Source organism: Hyaena hyaena, unplaced genomic scaffold, assembly GCF_003009895.1.
Source record: "Hyaena hyaena isolate Hyena2069 unplaced genomic scaffold, ASM300989v1 scaffold_786, whole genome shotgun sequence".
NCBI classification, from domain to species: Eukaryota; Metazoa; Chordata; class Mammalia; order Carnivora; family Hyaenidae; genus Hyaena; species Hyaena hyaena.
The window spans coordinates 296266-316336 of NW_024081421.1; the positions used below are offsets into that span (position 1 = coordinate 296266).

The 20071-nt window shown below is 37.2% G+C and overlaps 1 protein-coding gene across 3 annotated transcripts in view; it reads left to right on the forward strand.

Annotated features, from left to right (window-relative positions):
- Window positions 1–20071, forward strand: part of TWSG1 (twisted gastrulation BMP signaling modulator 1) — a 75298-nt gene that overhangs the window by 23793 nt on the left and 31434 nt on the right. For all 3 annotated transcript variants that reach the window (XM_039219077.1, XM_039219075.1, XM_039219078.1), the window contains exon 3: window positions 18904–19003. In XM_039219077.1, the coding sequence (XP_039075008.1) occupies window positions 18904–19003 (100 nt within the window). The remainder of the gene's footprint in view (window positions 1–18903; window positions 19004–20071) is intronic.

Genomic DNA, 20071 nt, shown 5'->3' on the forward strand with positions numbered 1-20071 from the left:
AATTCACACACCATGAGATCATAACCTGAGCCAAAGTCTGACACTTAACCAGCCGAGCCGCCCAGGCCCCCTGGAATTGTTTTATTAATTTCATTTTCAGGTTGTTCATTGCTTATATACATACTGTTGTAGATCTTAAATCTTTTCTCACCTTCCTATTCTGCATTCTGTGAGATTTCCTTGACCTTACCTTTGAACTCTTTGAATTGAATTTTTAAGTTTTAGCAATAACTCTTAAATTTCAAGAATCTCCTGTTTTCTACTTGTCAGTTTTTTACTTGCTTTTGAATGCAATATTTTCTCAGATAGCTCTGAGGATACTTATTACAGTTTTTGTTTGCAGAGGTGAAAGTATGTATGTTTCTCACCTCCCTCCCCAGTTTGTTACCTGGATTTCTTTTTCTTCTAAGATTGTTTTTTTCTTTTAGTTTATATCTCTTTCATGTGGCAGGCTTTCCTCAAATGTATGGTATTCCTTAGCTGTCTATTATAGTTAAGAATGAGGCAATAAAAGCCTGGTTGGGAGACTGTGTGCATTGGCAGGGCTGACATACATAGACTGGAGGGTATCACTTCAGGGACAGGGAACCTCTTGGTGCTGGAATGTGTTCTCTGCTCTAAGGCTGATCATTTTCGTGAAAAGAAGTTTTTCATTAGTTAGTTTTGATTGGCTGGTTTTCTTGCTGTGTTTGTGATGGGTGGGTAATCATTTCTCATCTTTTTGCTCTTTTATGTGTGTGTGTGTGTGTGTGTGTATGTGGGGTAACCTGACTTGTCTGATAGAAACATGAGCTTTAATGTCCTCTTTTATTCCTGTTCTCTTAAGTTGAAGAACAGATTGGCTACTTATGTTTCATGTACCAAGAATTATTAACTGGGGTCATTGGATCCCTTGAAGGCTTCATGGGATACCCAGAATTATATTCAAAATTGTATGTATACAGTTTTCTTGGAAAAAATGTCCATACCTTTCAGGAGATTCTCAAAGTGGTTGATGGCCCTAGAAAAGTTGAGAATTATGGACATTTTGCTTTCCATTGCACATGCTAAGTTATCATTAGTGTACTTTCTAATTCAGCACACTACGAGGCATGTTGACATTTTAGATGACAATAGTAACTTTTCTCTTTAAAGTATGGAAGAACAACAGGTACAGAAATGAAGGTGGGAAATAAGTACTCTAAAAGTGGCAATGCTATAGAAGTTCAAAGAAAGATATTACTTCCCTTGTCAAGGGAATTTAGATACTCTTTTTGTTATTTTGGTTTGGTTTGAATGTCATCTGTAGTGTTGAAATGATGTGCTATCAGGATAAGTCAGAACATTTGTTTATGTTTGAGCCTTCTGCATCTTCAGCTCATGAAATAACCAAGTTTAAAATATTTTCCCTGGAAGTTCATGGTCATGTAAATATTTTTTACCAGCATGGTTGCAAGGCAGCATGGTCATTCCTGCCACTCCTACGAGTTGCTATGCAGAAGGGTGGTCCCTATATAAATATTTATTTTTTGCTTCTGGCAGGACAGAAAACTAACTTTAAACGTCCAGAAAGTAAAATTGTTGTCTTGGTGTATTTCCTTGCTCATGTAATGAGTGGTTTAGCTGTACTATTTCAGGGGAAAAAGTGGTCATGTAAGATTTTGTTTTTAACAAGACCTCTACTAGTTTTTCTTCTTCTGTGAAAAGGACATTTAAAATTTGTATTCATAGTATTCTTCTACCCCAGTAATCTCAAGACCTATTTTGTATTATGAACAGAAACTCCTTTTGACTTGTGAGTGCTTTTTGGCTAATATTAATGGTCATATTGGACATGATATAAACATTATGTTTCATAAAAATACTCAAACTTGGGGCACCTGGGTGGCTCAGTCAGTTAAGCATCTGACTTTGGCTCAGGTCATGATCTCGCAGTTCGTGGGTTCCAGCCCCGCGTCGGGTTCTGTGCTGACAGCTCAGAGCCTGGAGCCTGTTTTCAGATTCTGTGTCTCCTTCTCTCTCTGACCCTCCCCTGCTCACGCTGTCTCTCTCTGTCTCTCTCAGAAATAAATAAAAACATTAAAACATTTAAAACATATACTCAAACTTGTGTTCAGAGATCACTGATGCATTATTTTAGCACTTTACTGGTTATCTGAATATTTTGCACTTTCATGTACTAAGTCAGCAGTATGCTTTTTATTCTAAAAACTGATTTAACTGTCAAATCTTAGATTTTCTGAACTAAGTTATGATTTTTAAATAACTTTATTTTTTAAAAAATTTAATCTTTTTAAAGGTATTTTTGAGAGACAGAGAGGGACAGAATGCAAGTTGGGGAGGGGCAGAGAGAGAGGGAGACACAGAATCCAGAGAAGGCTCCAGCACAGAGCATGATGTGGGGCTCAAACCCACGAACTGTGAGATCATGACTTGAGCCAAAGTCAGACACTTAACCAACTGAGCCACCCAGATGACCCTAAGTAACTTTTTATTAATTTAGTTTCTACAAGTGTATTTTGTCCTACATTAAAAATATAAGTAGTTTAGAGACAGCTGGGTGGCTCAGTCAGTTAAGAGCTGAGACTCTTGATCTCAGCTCAGGTCTTGATCTCAGGGTCATGAGTTCAAGCTCTCTGCTGAGCATGAAGCAATATTTTAAAATATATATAAATTTACACATACATATATATGTGTATACACACACACATATGTGTAAGTACTTCAGATAACTTCAGGTCTTCTTAATCACAGTAAACTAAAAAAATTCTCTTTCTCTCCCTTGTTTTTTTATTCAGTGCTAAATTCCACATTAGTCTCTTGCTACAGTTACCTTGATTTTTTTACTATACTAGTAATATTTTGGTTTTCATTATACAGTGTTTTTTCTTTCCTCAAAAAAAAAATTACCTTATTTCCCTACAGTGTTTTTTCCTCTTCTGCTTCACTGCTCTTAAAAGTTATGGTGGCAAATCATTTTGTACTGTTATTGTCAAGTTAGTTAACATACAGTGTATGCAGTGTGTTCTTGGCCTCAGGAGTAGATTCCTATGATACATCCCTTACATACAACAGCCAGTGATCATCCCATCAGTGCCCTTCTCAATGCCCATCACCCATTTTCCCATCCTCCCTCCCCTTATTGAACCCTCAGTTTGTTCTCTGTATTTAAGATCTCTTACAGTTTGCCTCCCTCTCTGTTTATAACTGTTTTTTTCCCTTCCCTCCCCCATTGACTTCTGTTAAGTTTCTCAAATTCCACATATGAGTGAAAACATATGAGATCTGTTTTTCTCTGACTGACTTGTTTCACTTAGCATAATAACCTTCCAGTTCCATCCACACTGTGGCAAATGGCAAGATTTCATTATTTCTCATTGTCAAGTAGTATTCCATTGTATATATAAACCACATCTTTTTTTTTAATCCATTCATGAGTTGGTGGACATTTGGGCTCTTTCCATAATTCGGCTGTTGTTGATAGTGCTGCTATAAACATTGGGTACATGCGCCCCTATGAGTCAGCACTCTTGTATCCTTTGGATAAATCCCTAGTAGTATTACTGCTGGGTTGTACTGTTTTGCTTCAGTTAAAACCTTATGGAAATCTTTGAAATTAATGTCCAAAAGTAATGACTTAGGCCCGATGTAATTTAAGTGAAGAATAAGTCATTCTCTCTCTTCAAATGTTTAATGCAGTTAAGAGTAGCTACAAAAATGAACTAAATTTTATTTTCATCAGCCTTTTCACCTGTTGAATTATTATATTAAAACAAAGATGAGGATTTCATTGATACACCTGGACATGTTCAAATATGCACAAAATAGGGAATATAGTAAAATACCCCCCATACCCAGTTTACTTATCAATCATCTTCAACAGTGATCCACATGTAGCCAGTCCAGTCTCTTTTGACCCCATCTGGATTATCTGAAAGACATTTAGTGCGGTGCTTTTAAAGTAAGTAGGATTAGGGGCACTTGGGTGGCTCAGTTGGTTAGGTGTCTGACTTTGGCTCAGGTCATGATCTCACGGTTCATGGGTTCAAGCCCCGTGTCGGGCTCTGTGCTGACAGCCGGCTCAGAGCCTGGGCCCTGTTTCAGATTCTGTGTCTCCCTCTGTCTCTGACCCTCTCCTGCTCATACTGTCTCTTTCTCTCGCAGAAATAAATAAAACATTTTTAAAAAGTAAAAAAAAAAAAGTAAGTAGGATTAAAATTTTGTGACTATGTTTCTTTATATAAGAAATGGGTGCCATTAGATATATTTAGGTAGTTCGTGTACATACATAAACTTGTTTGAGGATTTATTTAGCCTCTAAAAGAATGAATTCTGTTTCCATTAGTGTTTCACTTAAGTTTCTATTATTTTCAGGGGAAAGGTTTACAAGTCAAAATTTATAAAGAGCACCATGATAATAAGATTCAGTTTAGATATTTCTGTTCCAAGTTTGAAAGTTTGTCTGATGTCCTCCTTAAAGAGGGCTAATATATTGAAACATTTATTGTAACCTAATAATAATTATGCTTATTCTTTTGAATAAAAATTAATTTTTTGAGAATGTTTTATTTTATGTACTTGTGTTTAAATATCCATTTGTCCTAATAAAGTTTGTAACAGTACTATCAGCATAGGTACAACTCAATGTTTTGTTGTAACTGGGGGTGCTTGGGTGGCTAAGTCGGTTAAACATCTGACTTCGGCTCAGGTCTGATCTTGAGGTTCATGAGTTCAAGCCTCTCATTGGGCTCTGTGCTGATGGCTAGAGCCTGGAGCCTGCTTCAGATTCTGTGTCTCCCTCTCTCCCTGCCCTCCGTCATGCTCTCTCTCTTTCACTCAAAAATAAACATTAAAATTTTTTTTAAAAAGCTTTGTTGATTACTAATGCTTACATGCTATGCATTTACTTAATTAGCTTTGTTATGTTGCTGGAGGGGTATTTTCTATTTTTATAATTTTTTTAAAGTTTAATTTCAGTATAGTTAACATACCGTGTTAGTTTCAGATGTACAATATAGTTATTCAACAATTCTGTACATTACTCAATGCTCATCATGATAAGTGTACTCTTAACTCCCCTTCACCTAAATCACACCCCCCACCCACCCACCTCTCCTCTGGTAACCATCAATTTGTTCTCTGCAGTTAAGAGTCTGTTTTTTGATTTGTCTCTTTTTTTATTTGTTCATTTGTTTCTTACATTCTGTGTAGGAGTGAAATCATATGGTATTTGTCTTTCTCTGACTAATGTATTTCACTTTGCATTATATTCTCTAGATCTATCCATGTTGTTGCAAATGGCAAGATTTCATCATTTTTATTCCTGAGTAATATTCCATTGTGTGTGTGTGTGTGTGTGTGTACTGCATCTTCTTTATTCATTCATCTATCAGTGAACACTTGGGTTGCTTCCATATCTTGGCTATTGTAAATAATGCTGCAGGGGGTCCCCTGGGTGGCTCAGTTGGTTAAGTGTATGACTAATTCAGGTCATGATATTATGGTTCATGGGTTCAAGCCCTGTGTCAGGCTCTGTGCTGACAGCTTGGAACCTGGAGCCTGCTTCATATTCTGTGTGTCCTGTCTCTCTGCTCTTTCCCCCCTACTCATGCTCTGTCTCTCAAAAATAAATAAATGTTAAAAATATTTTTTTATAGTTAATTGTCAAGTTGGTTTACATATAACACCCAGTGCTCATCCCAACAAGTGCCCTCCTCTACGTCCATGACCCCCTTCCCCTCTCCCCCACCTCCCCTCTGCCCTTAGTTTGTTCTCAGCATTCAAGAGTCTTTCATGGTTCGCATCCCTCCTTCTCCCCAACTATTTTTCCCCTTCTTCTCATGCTTCATCCTCCATTAACTTCCTCCTAATCCACCTATATGTGCAAACATATGGTATTTGTCCTTCTCTGCCTGACTAATTTCGCTCAGCATAACACTCTCTAGTTCCACCCGTGTTGCCACACATGGCCAGATTTCATTCTTTCTCATCGCTATGTAGTTTCCATTGTTTAGATAAACCACATCTTCTTCATCCATTCATCACTTGATGGACACTTAGGCTCTTTACATGTTTTGGCTATTGTTGAGAGTGCTGCTATGAACATTGGGTACATGTGCCCCTATGCATCAGCACTCCTGTATCCCTTGGGTAAATTCCTAGCAGTGCTACTGCTGGGTCATAGGGGAGTTCTATTGTTAATATTTCGAGGAACTTCCATACTGTTTTCCAGAGAGGTTGCACCAGCTTACGTTCCCACCAACAGTATAGGAGGGTGCCCATTTCTCCGCATCCTCGCCAGCATCTAGAGTCTCCTGATTTGTTCATTTTAGCCACTCTGACTGGCGTGAGGTGGTATCTCAGTGTGGTTTTGATTTGTATTTCCCTGATGAGGAGGGATGCTGAGCATTGTTTCATGTGTGTGTTGGCCACCTGGATGTCCTCTTTGGAGAAGTGTCTGTTCATGTCTTCTGCTCATTTCTTCACTGGATTATTTGTTTTTCTGGTGTGGAGTTTGATGAGTTCCTTATATATTTTGGATACAAGCCCTTTATCTGATATGTCATTTGCAACTATCTTTTCCCATTCTGTCAGTTGCTTATTAGTTTTATTGATTGTTTCCTTTGCCATGCAGAAGCTTTTTATCTTGATGAGGTCCCAGTAGTTCATTTTTGCTCTTGATTCCCTTGCCTTTGGGGATGTGTCAAGTAAGAAATTGCTGCGGTTGAGGTCAAGGAGGTTGTTTCCTGCTTTTTCCTCTAGGGTTTTGATGGTTTCCTGTCTCACATTCAAGTCCTTTATCCATTTTGAGTTTATTTTTGTGTATGGTGTGAGAAAATGATCTAGTTTTGTTCTTCTGCATGTTGCTGTCCAGTTCTCCCAGCACCATCTGTTAAAGAGGCTGTCTTTTTTCCATTGGATGCTCTTCCCTGCTTTGTCAAAGATTAGCTGGCCATACATTTGTGGGTCCAATTCTGAGTTTTCTATTCTATTCCATTGGTCTATGTGTCTGTTTTTGTGCCAGTACCATACTGTCTTGATGATGTCAGCTGTGTAGTAGAGGCTCTCTTTTTGGTGCAGTTATAAATTTTCTTAATTTCTCTTTCTTATACTTCATTATTAGTGTATCAAAATATAACAGATTTCTGTATATTGATTTTGCATCCTGACACCTTCTGAATTCATCTGTCAGTTATAGCAGTTTTTTGGTGGAGTCTTTAGTGTTTTCTATGTATAGTATCATGCCATCTAAAGAGTAAAAGTTATACTTCTTCCTTACCAATTTGAATGCCTCCTATTACTTCTCTTTCTACTCTAATTGCTGTGGGTAAAACTTCCATTACTGTGTTTGAATAAAAGTGGTGAGACTGGACAACCTTGTCTTGTTCCTGATGTTAGGGGAAAGGCTCTCAGTTTTTCACCACTGAGTGTGATGTTAGCTGTGGGTTTTTCATGTATACCCTTTATTATGTTGAGATATATTTCTTCTCGACCTACTTTGTTGAGGGTTTTTATCATGAATGGATATTGTACTGTGTCAAAAGCCTTTTCTACATCTATTAAAATGCTCATATGGTTTTTATTCTTTCTCTTGTTGATGTGATATATCATGTTGATTGATTTATGAATATTGAACCAGCCTTATATCCCTAGAATAAATCCCACTTGATCATGGTAAATAATTTTTTTAATGTATTGTTGGTTTTGGTTTGCTAATATTTTGTTGGTAATTTTGCATCTGTGTTCATCAGAGATACTTGCCTATATTTCTCTTTTTCTGTAGTGTCTTTATTTGGTTTTGGTATCAGGGTATAGCTGGCCTCATAGAATGGATTTAGAAGGTTTCCTTCATCTTTCATTTTTTGGAATAGTTTGAGAAGAATAGATAATTAACTCTTCTTTAAATATTTGGTAGAAATCACCTGTGACACTGTCTGGTCCTGGACTTTTGTTTGCTGGGAAATTTTTGATTACTTGATCCTGTAATCAAGGTTGATTCCTGGCTTCCTAGCATTGTCGTTGGAAAAGATGCATGTATGACTTTAATCTTTTTTAATTTGTTGAGACTTGTTTTGTGGCCTAATATATGATCTGTTCTGGAGAAAGTTCCATATGCACTTGAAAAAAAATGTTATATTCTGCTGTTTTAGGATGGAATGTTCTGAATATATCTTTTAGATCCATCCAGTCCAAAATACCATTTAAAGCCACTGTTTCCTGGTTGATTTTCTGTTTGGATGGTCTATCCATTGACTTCTGTGGGGTATTAAAGTCACCTAATATTATTGTGTTATTATTCATTATTTCCTTTATGTTTGTTATTAGGTGCTTTATAAATTTGGGTGCTCCTATGTTGGATGCATAAGTATTTATAATTGTTGTATCTTCCTGTTGGATTGTTCCCTTTGTGATTAAATAGTGTCCTTTGTCTCTTGTCATAGTCTTTATTTTAAAGTCTATTTTGTCTGATATAAGTATTGCTACCTTGGCTTTCTTTTCATTTACATTTGCATGATAAATGCTTTCCCGCCCTTTCACTTTCATTCAATCTGCATCTATATTTAGGTCAGAAATGAGTGTCTTGCAAGCAACATGTAAATGAGTCTTGCTCATCCATCACCCATCATTCCAACACCCTATGTCTTTTGACTGGAGTGTTTCGTATTCCATTTACTTTCAAAGTAATTGTTGATCGGTATATATTTACTGCCATTTTGTTTCTTGTTTTATGGTTGTATTTGTAGTTCTTCTCTATTCCTTCTCTTACTCTTTCACAGTTTGCTGTCTTTCTTTAGTGAGATATTTAGAGTCCCTTCTCTTTGTGTTTTTGCATATCTATTACTGGTTTTTCATTTGTGGTTATCATTAAGTTTGCATGTGACATCTTATGCATATAGCAGTCTATATTAAGTTAATGACCACGTAATTCTAAAAGTACTAAGTGTTTCTTCCTCTTCTCCCTGTTTTAGGTATATGGTATCATACTTGTCACCCTTTTATTTTGTGAACCCCTTGAGTGATTTTTATTGACATGCTAAATTTTGCTTCTTTTATGCTTCCTACATTTCTTTCTCCTACATATCGTCTTTCCTTTCCATTCAGCGAGTCCTCTTTAACATTCCTTGTAAGGTTGGGTTAGTGGTGATTAATTCCTTTATCTTTCATTTGTCTGGGAAACTATTTCACCTTTTATTCTGAAAGATAGCCTTGCTAGATAGACTATTCTTGGTTGCAGGGTTGTTTTTAAGTTTATTTATTCTGAGAGAGAGAGAACTAGCGAGCGAGCAGGGGAGGGACAGAGAAAGGGAGAGAGAGAATGCCAAGCAGGCTTCACACTGACAGTGTGTAGCCCAATGCAGGGCTTGAACTCATGAGCTTGTGAGACCATGATCAGAAGTGAGATCAAGAGTTGGACACTTAACTGACTGAGCCACCTCTTTCAGCACTTTGACTAACTATATCATGCCATTCCCTTCTGGCTTGCAAAGTTTCTTCTGAAAAATCAGCTGATAACTTTATAGAATTTCCCTTGTATGTAACTATTTTCTATTCTCTTGCTGCTTTTAAAATTCCTTCTTTATACCTACTTTTTGCTATTTTATTCACTATGTGTCTTGATATGGACCTCCTTTGAGTTGATTTTGTTGGGGGCTCTCTGTGCCTTCTGAATCTGGATTTCTGTTTTCTTCCCCAGATTCAGGAAGTTTTCTGCTATTTTTTCTTCAAATAAATTTTCTGCCTCCTTTTCTTTCTCTTCTTTTGTGATCCCAGAGCAGTGTTAACAATGTTTGATGGGGTCATTGAGTTCCCTTAATGTATTTTCATTTATTATTATTTTTATTTTTTCTCTCTCCTGTTCATTTTGGTTGCTTTCCAATATTCTGTCCTTCAGGTCACTGATCTGTTCTTTTGCTTCCTCTAATCTACTATTTATTCTATCTGAAATATTTTTAATTTTAGTTAGAGTACTTCATCTCTGATTAGTTCTTTTTTATGTTTCTTACGTTTTGTATTTCTTTTTATGTTTCTGTCTCTTTGTTGAGGGTCTCACTGAGGTCATCTACTCTTTTCTTAAGTGCACTGAGTATCTTTATGACCATTACCTTAAATTTTTTTTAGTGTTTATTTATTTTTGAGAGAGAAAGAGTATGTGTGAGCAGGGGAGGGGCAGAGAGAGGGAGATACAGAATACAAAGCAGGCTCCAGGCTCTAAGCTGTCAGCACAGAGCCCAACATGAGGCTTGAACCCAAGAATCATGAGGTCATGACTTGAGCCAAAATCAGATGCTCAATCGACTGATCCACCACGGTGGCCCATTTATGACCATTACTTTAAATTCTCTATCAGGTATATTACTTATCTCTGTTTCATTGAACTATCTTATATGATTTTGTCCTTTTTTTTTCCATTTGGGACATATTGCTATGTCTCTTCATTTTGACTAACTCTTGTGTCTATTTCCACGTGTTAGGAAAGTCAGCTATGTCTCCTGCTTTTGAAAGTAACAATCTTATGAAGAAGAGGTCCTATAGTGCCCTCCAAGGCAGTGTCCCCTGTTCATCAGAATTTGGTACTTCAAGGGTATCTCCTGTGTGTGTTGTATATGGCCTACTGTTGTGACTGAACCATTTTTATTTCAATCCAGTGGTTTACAATGGCTATCTTTGCCTGTTGTGGGCAGAGTTTGGCCCCTGTGTTGTTAGTAGGCCATTCTGGAGCTGCCTTGGGCTTGAGTTAAGTCAGACCAGACATTTGCCAGAGATGCAGTAGCACCAAACTGCCACATTCTTTTCTTGTGTTGTCCCCTGAGAAGCTTTCGTTTTCTTTCACTGGGGCTGCAGTCTGGTGTGAGGTTATCTTCCCCTCTCCCCTGGGCAGGAGTCACTGTGGAGTGGTGGTGGCCCCTGTTAGGGCTCTTTGCAGACTGCCAGGCTTGTGGCACCATTTTGGATGGGCTCCAGTCAAGGGAATATTGGAGGAGGCAGGTCTGCAGGAGATACAAGTTAGCTGGAGAGTGTTGTCTTATGCTGGTTCTTGCAGATGTCCTTGCAGGTGTCCTCACAGGTGTCCATGCATCTCGGCTGGAGGGAGGGGCAGGCAAATGATGCCTGCCAGCTCTTTTGTTCTTGGTGAAGCCTCTCAACACATCAGCTCCTTTTGCACTGGCTCCGAGATTAGTAAACAAATCTCCCTTTCTTATACCCCAGGCATTTTTCAAAGCACTGCTTTTTATTGTATCTGTAAGGGCAGCAACTCAATTTCCTATGCCCTTTGTCTTTTTCAGAGCTGACCCCACTGGTTTTAAAATTCCAGATATTAAGCCTCACTAATTATAAGAACTCACAAAATTGGGGTGCATGGGTGGTTCAGTCAGTTAACTGTCTGACTCTTGATTTTGACTCAGGTTGTGATGTCAAAGTTCATTGGGTTTATGCTGACAGCATTGAGCCTGCTTGGAATATTCTATCTCCTCTCTCTCTCTCTGCCCCTCACACCATCCATAGATGCTCTTTCTCAAAATAAATAAACTTCAAAAAAAAACCTCATAAAATTATGCCCCTCTGGTTTTCAAATCCAAATGTTTTAAGGATTTGTCTTCCCTATGAGGGTTCCCTGTGCCTAGGGTGATTGGCCTGAAGGTCTGTTTCTGTCCCTTCTCCACACCCACAGCAATGCTCCCTCTAGTGGACAGTCTTCAAAGGTCCATTTAGCTGCCCACTGTCTCCCACCCTTCCTGTTCTCTTCAATGTAGCTTCTTCTCTATATTTAGCTGTAGAGAGTCTGTTACGCCAGTCTTCAGGTCATTTTCTGAGTTATTACAATGAAGTGGATGTTATCTAGTTGTATCCATAGGATGAAGTTAACTTAGGATTCTCCTACTCTGCCATCTTCCCTGGAAGTCCTGGTGGGGTGGGGGTTCAGATCAAGATATTATAAATTCCTAGAGTTGGCTTAATTTAATATTTAAGAATCTTGGCTTGTGTTCTTGAGAATCCCTTTTTTCTTTTATTGTACAAACATTACACTGGCTTAAGAAGTCATAGTACCCAAATAAATTAAATGTTTATTTGCCATTATAAAAATATTTTTATACTCACAAAATGGGAAATTATTTGTGAGGAAATTCACAAAATACATTGAAGTAGAAAAAGGAAAGTAAATCATTCATTGTACTATTTTCCAAACATTGACTATCTTTAATACTTTGTTATAGCCCCTTCTAGGTTTTTATTGTATGTTTAGGTGATCTTTTTTTAAGATTTTTAAATTTTTAAGTAATTTCTACACCCAACAAGAAGTTTGAACTCACAACCCCAAGATCAAGAGTTGTGTGTTCTACCACCTGAGCCAGACAGGAGCACCTGTTTAGGTGATTTTTAACAATTATATATATATTTTGTGTTTTCCATCTTTCACTAGCATTGTTTTAGGTTTCTTGTAAAAAGAAAAGTATGTTAATTTAGACCAGTTTCGTTTTAGCCTAAACGTAAAATAGAGAAATATGTTTTCAGAGTTAGAAGAACTGTCTTCTCCACTGCTTTTTAAAATACCAGCTTGCATATATTTTGAAATCAGGCTTATCAAAATAAGAAACTTATTGGCCACATTATACCACATTGGTTTTTCAAAGATGAAATATTCTCTTACCTGTATCAGGTTATTGCTGAGTAACATTTCAGTATGTGGATGTGGATGTACTAACCATTCACTAACGGATGCACATTGAGTTGTTGCCAGTTTGGGGTGATTATGAATAAGTTGATATTTACTTTCACTTATAGGCCTTTATGTGGTCATATGTTTTAATTTTTCTTGAGTAAATACCAAGGAGCGGGACTGCTGGGTCACCAAAGCCCTTTGATAGATCTCACTTGGATGCCAAAGCCTATAAGGGAAAATCTAGCAGTCCCATCCCCTTTTTATGACTGAAAAACTAAGACTCGCTGTTACACGTGACAGTTTATGGGTTAGGACTTAAATCTAGATCCTGTAAATCCAAGTCATTTCCTGTCTGTGGCTTTCGTGTTCTCTTCGGTGATGATGTTTCCCAGTGCTAATAGAATTCCAGATCTTGGCAACAGAGAATGGAAATATTTATCAGTATCAACAGCAGGATATAAATAAGATTCTTCCTCAAGTTATTAGCTTTCACTGCTGGCCTGGAAATTTGGAAGTTCTAAATAAATTTTAACTCTTCAAGTCTAGTCTTAGATGAATACTACCCTGTCTCCTCATTTATTTTGCATAGAGGATTAAGGTCTCACCAAAACCTTTATTGTGTAGACAATAGACTTGATTGACTCTTGATTGAATAATTAGGTAAAAACCTCTGAATTCCGGTGCTCAAAGATTTGAAATTCTCTGAGATATTCAAGATGTTTCTAAAACAGAGGTAATAAAATGCATTTGAAACCATTAGACTCTTTCCCGAAACTTTTCATCCCGCCAGATTTCCATTTCATATAAACTTTTTAAGCAGCTGACCAAATTCTGGCTGAATACTCATGCTGGTCAATATAGAATAGCCTAAATATATACATTTCTGTTTCCTCATTAGTATAAAGTTTTGATTTTTTTTATCATAAATTTATTGGGCAGTGTGATTATTTTACTTTATGAATATCTAGCACAGTACTTGACGCAGAGAACAGATGTCTTATCCTATGTTACTCTGACTCTAGCGTGAGCAGTGCTGGTAGAACAGCCTGGAGTCAGAAGACCTGATGTCAGTGCCCCAGTTGTGGGAACTCAGACGAATCGCTAATCTATTCCTTCTCAGCCTTCTCATCTGTACCATGAGCAACATCCACACTTTCTCTGAGACTTGCAGTCTAGGGAATCAGATGATGTGGTCATTAACTAGCTGAAGCAACAAAAGAATTAAGTATTAAATTCCAACTCACTGGTTTTGCAACTCTTAGCCAGTGATACTTACTTTACCTTTACAAACAATGATTAAACTTGGGCAATAGCACTTCTAATTGTATTCAGGTAGAGAGTGAAAGATATAATAATGCCTTTGATTGAACATCCTAAAGGATTATCTAAGTTTAATTATGGGTTCATTCTCTCTAAGAAAGTAATAACTATAATTATTGAGATGCTAAATTAATAAGAAATAAGCTTTGTAGTTCTCATTGCAATGTTTAAAAAGCAAGACTAACCAAAACTGGGGTCAAATCTCAGCTTCTTACTATGTGAACAGTATACAAATTTTATGATCTTATTTTAAAGATTATAATAACTGCCTTGAAAGGGGCTTTATGAGAGTTGAGATAATGCATATAAAATGCTTATTAGCACAGTGCCTGTTATTGTCACATAAAACCTGCCTAGGACCTTTAGGGGAGGTAGTACTTCCACTACTAAGCAAGTGGAAGAACTGAATCAGTCTTTATTTTGGACTTCTGTGAACTTTGTGTTAGGCTGTGATCATATAATCCATTCAATTGAGTGGTACTCAAGTTTGGCCAGGTAAGGTTAGTAAAATATGTAAATAGCCAGTCCAAACAGAAAACTTCCACATCTGAAAAGTCAACCGTATTTTCTGCTTAAGTACCAGAGACTTTAAAATAATAGGAAAATAAAAGATAGTGATAAAGTTTTTGATAAAGAATACGAAATTGGGACCCCTGAAGAGGTCCCACGTGCATTTGCATCTGCATCTGCCTGTGCACTGACTCCTGGGAGCATTGTTTACAGAGACTCCTGGACCTTCTCGACCCCCTTGACCTACATGTGGGGTCATTCGAGGTGTCTGGGCCCCAGGCCGAGCTGCCACGTGGTTCTGGAGGTGCTGCACCCTCGTGGCAGGTATTTAAAAACAATAACACTTTAAATTTAAAAAAAAATGAACAAGATGTGGAAGGGATCGGGATTTAAGGTCTATTTCTGAATTTGGGTACATAGAATATAGTGTTATATTAAATTACGCTGCAGAGGATACTGCAATTATTAAATTATATTGACAGATTTTTACAATAGGGAAATGCTTATTGTTTTTTTTTTTTACATCAGGAGAGTATACAATCATTATTTTGCTAGAAATGTGTAGGAATTTGCCAGAGTGGGTGGAATTTGGGTGTTTTTCCTTCTACTCTGGTATATATTTTTCAGTCTTTTATAATTTAAAAATGATTAAATTTTTTAATAGAAGTTTTTGGGGCACCTGGCTGGCTCAGTCAGTTAAGCATCAGACTTTGGCTCAGGCTCAGGTCATGGTCTCAGGGTCAGTGAGTTGGAGCTGTGTGGAGCTCTGGGCTGAGAGCTCAGAGCCTAGAGCCTGCTTTGCATTCCCTCCTTCTCTCTCTCTGCGCCTCCCCCACTCACACTCTGTCTCTGAAAAAATAAATAAACATTAAAACATTAAAATCTTTTTAAATTTTTACTTATTTGTCTTGAGGGGGTGGGGGGCAGAGAGAGAAGGAGACAGAGAATCCCAAGAAGGCTCTGTGCCAATACGGGCCTTAAACTCACAAACAGTGAGATCATGACCTGACCTGAAGTCAGAAACTTAACCAACTGAGCCACACAGGTGACCCCAAAATACTTAAATTTTCTTAAAGCATCTCTGTTATCTTTACTGTAGCCTCTTTGGGAAAGCCTTTCTGGTTACTGAAGATTCACTTATGTCTTCATAACTAAAACTGTTAAAGATAAATGTTTCTTTTTAAGTGAGTAAGACAGCTTAATTTAAATGGAATTTTTAATGGTTTTCTGTGATCCTTGATTCATCACAGAATTACATACTGAGTTGATTTTTTTTTCTTTTGTATTTCTGATACTTGGGTTCAAAGCACTTTAGAAGTGCTTTTTATATTTAGAAACATTCATCCTAACCATAGTTTTCTTGTGCTGTCAAGAAAATTATAGTGTACATTTCCAAAGATGTTTATGACCAAACATTCAATAATGTGATTTTGGAAGACATGTAAAGTGACTAGGAAAGAATAAATTACTTGGTGAGCCACACATGGTTGTTATTCATCATTATTTACACATGGAAAATTCATTGCTGTTTTTCCTTGACTTAACAATAGTCATAAAGCAAATGGTTTCCATATATGTTTGCTCTCTTGACCTGAAGTGAGGTTTTTGAAATCCTAAATGCCATATATTAAATTTGCCTGGAATTTTCTCCTGGAAAATGAGAACTTAGGTCTGTGTTTGAAAATTGAAAAGGTATAAATGCTGAGTAAAAGGTTGGTTTGAGTATCTGATCTCATTTTCTTTATTTTTCAGTCTCCTGAAAAGAATGTTGACATGAGCTACGAAGAATAGAAATGTTTTGATATATTTTGAGCCTATTTGCTCTGTAAAATCTCTTAATTTATGTAATTAAGTTTGTTTTATTAAGACAAGGACTTTTCAGTCATTTATGTAGAAAGATGGAAAGAAAGAAAAATGTTAGCTGGCATATTGTTACTTGGCATTCAACCAATTTTAGCAGTAATTTTTACCAGGAAAGTCTTAGCCTGCATTTGTGTTATTTTAATAGTGCAGAAATAAAGCTTATCTACAAGTTATTTCCCTCATGCTTTGGCTTCCTATAGCCTCTCCCTTTATATTCTATCAGTAAATTATAAATCAGTAAGCATATTGCTAGAGTACCTTATTCCATCACACTGACATGTAAAAGTATACAGGCATCTATCTATTAAGAGGGTGTGAAATAGATTTAATCTTGAGGGCTACATAATCCAGGCAAGTTAAGGCAGCTTTCAAATGACTTAGTTTTAGCCTTCCATTAGTTCCCAGTAATCTTAAGGTATCACCACCCTTTCATTCCAGTTTAAAACACCTTGCAGATACCTGGCAGTAAAAAAGCATAATGAATACTTGAATGACTCAGACTGGAAGCCATTACATTGACATTCATTTTCACATTATTTAGCATGATATACAGTAATTCATTTAATAAGCTACTATTTGGAAGCTTCCATATGTAGAAAAAGGAGAGACTTATTCTTTGAATACATTTGTTACTTTCTAGTTTGCTTCTCCTGAACTAAATGATGTAGATACAAAGGACATTATGCATAATTAAATTAATATTTGAAAGAAGCTTTATTTCTTGTGACTAAGTGGCAACCTTTCTAAAAATAAAAAATAAAAAGTATCCTAAAAACACCATGTGTACTCCGAAAATGTTCTCTCATTCCAAAGACAGGACAGACAGGTTTTTATGGAGAAAGCAGTCACAAAATAGATCTTTGGCAACTCTGATTTTCTAGATTTCCAAGCATATTTGAGCTTTTCTGGACCAAGCATCCCCAGTTCTATAATGAAGCATCTGTACTTCTCAGGAAGTCCCTTCCCTTTCAGTCCTTCTCTTTCTAATAGGCCTAGCAAAGTTACCTAAGGTCTGTAGTAAATGAATTCAATTTGATTGTACAGAGTTCCGAAGAACTAAAATACTACTACCTGCATATATCATCAGGTCATAGGTATATATTGATATCAAACTAATGAATTAATTAGAAAATAGTACAAGTGTTGATTCTTGAAAATACTGTGAAATTGCTAGGGGACTTTTAGAGAAGAAGAAAAATGGAATTAAATATCAATGGTGCAAACCATCATATCATATTAGAATGATGGAGTGACTCCAGTAGTCTAGAAATATAAGAAGATAAATTTAATAGGAATAAATATTAAGTGCTATGTTTAATTTTTTTCAAAATGTATGTGGTATCTTTGGGGCACCTAGGTGGCTCAGTGGGTTGGTTAAGCGTCCAACTTTGGCTCAGGTCATGATCTCATGGTTTGTGAGTTCGAGCCTGCTTTGGAGTCTGTGTCTCCCTCTCTCTCTGCCCCTCCCCTGCTCGCACTCTGTCTTTCTCTCTCCAAAATAAGTGAATAAATAAAAATAAAAATATATATGAGATCTCATAATCCAGAGAAAACTAAGTAGGCAATGGTGGCTACAGGAATTCTCTTCAAGTTGGGTTTGTTTAGGAGTGGTTGTCTGGTAGCAAGGGCTAGAGGAATTACCTTGAAGCTTCATTTGGGAAGCAAGCTGTATTAATTAGCTTTTGTGGAGTAACAAACGACTCCAAAGTTTCGTGTCTTAAAACAATAACCATTTGTTTAGCTCTTATTCCTGTGGGTTGGCCATCTGGGCCTGTATCAACTGTATGGTTTTTCTGGTCTCCTTCTTATGTCAGCTGCTGGTTGGTTGGAGGCTAGATGAGAGAGGAAGGCTTCCAGTGGACCGGCTTGCCTATGTGGCCTTCTTCCAGGCTACACATAGCAGCTGGGAAAAGTTCTAAAAGGAAGAGTAGAAGCACTCAGTGCTGTGGAGACCCAGACTCAGAACTGACATGATGTCATTTCCACCAACTTCTGTTGATTAAAGCTAGTCTGGAAATAGACACTGTCCCTTGATTGGAAGGGCTGCAAAGAGGGTGGGTGGACATAGGGAGGAAATAATTGCTGCCTTCTTTTAAATAGTCTTCCACACCAAGCATACTCTTTTAATATGCTGTAGGTCAATAAAAATAGCAGTTTTTGAAAGATGCTTTTATTCATACTCCACATATTGAGAAAGCACAGCTCCAGCTACAAGCTGGCTATTCATTTAACTTGGACAATGAATCTGATAGCCGAAAAGCAGGTTTTGTGCTTGTGCTGAACTATTTTTCAAGGTAACATAGGGGGTAAAGTAACGGGCCATAAGAAGTTTCCTTGGGTTTCACAATAAAAGCATCCAAAACAGATCACTGAATGCATCCAAAAGAAAATATAAATCTACTTGACATTATAGATATTTATGTTCTTACAAGGAGTTAATGATCTTGAATAAAAATTGTGTAAAAAGTAAATGACCGTAAACGCAAATGGAGGGGGTCATTGCAAAAAAAACTAACAGTTTAAAATATAGTTGTTTGAGATTTTAAGTTTGCACATCGGTCTGTTTCCAGGAGCTCTGCCAGTGCCGACCTGGAGAAGGGAACTGTTCCTGCTGTAAGGAGTGTATGTTATGTCTTGGGACCCTTTGGGATGAGTGTTGTGATTGCGTTGGTAAGTTGACATGCACTAAAGCTTAAAATTTATCACAGAATCCTTGACTTTAAGAGACTTTAAAGAACGTAAGTGTTGGGGGTGGGGGGGGAGTGGAAGGGGGAGATGGGCCTGGAGGAGGGCACTTGTGAGGATGAGCACTGGGTGTCAGATGGAAACCAACTTGACAATAAACTATTAAAAAAAAAAGAACGTAAATGTATCTTATGTGTATAGACTAGTGTGGGTGTAAGTTGTAGTAGATGTATGGAACATTACTGTACTTGCTTGTGTTGAATAGAATTTACAAATACGTGCATTTTTATTTTTATAGAAAAAGGTCTGGAAGGAAATCCAAAGTACTTTATTTTGGGGAGGTAGGAGTGGAGGAACAATGGAAATTCTTTTACTTTTTATTTTTAAATTTTCACTGTGTTGAATTTTTGATAAGTATGTGTTGTAGTTGCAAATAAAAATAAGTACTTAGTGTATATTAAAAATAGGTATCTTCCTTTTATGTAAGCCTTCAATAAAAGATTGTTGAGAAACTAAAAGCTTTTTTTTTTTTTAGAAATAAACTATTTTTAAGGGCTTTCTGAGGAATAGTTTCCAAGATGTATTAAGTAAAATAAAAAGCAAAATGTGTGAAAGTGTGTTTATGAAATGATATCACTTGTGTTTTAGAAAGAAAACTTACAGGGGCGCCTGGGTGGCTTAGTCGGTTAAGCGTCCAACTTTCGCTTAGGTCATGGTCTCGCGGTTCGTGAGTTCGAGCCCCGCGTCGGGCTCTGTGCTAACTGCCAGCTCAGAGCCTGGAGCCTGTTTCAGAGGCTGTCACTCCCTCTCTCTCTGACCCTCCCCTGTTCACACTGTCTCTCTCTCTCCTAGAAATAAATAAAACATTAAAAAAAAAAAAAAAAGAAAGAAAACTTACATGTATAGACTGTTGATAGGAGAAGCATTCATCATCCTCCAACCTGTGAACCCTTTTCCATCCTCTGAAACCACAGTTCAGGTGTCCCCTTGCCTCACAAATGCCCTTTTTTTTTTTTGGCTGAGACAAGATCCACTGTGTTATTCAGATTGTCT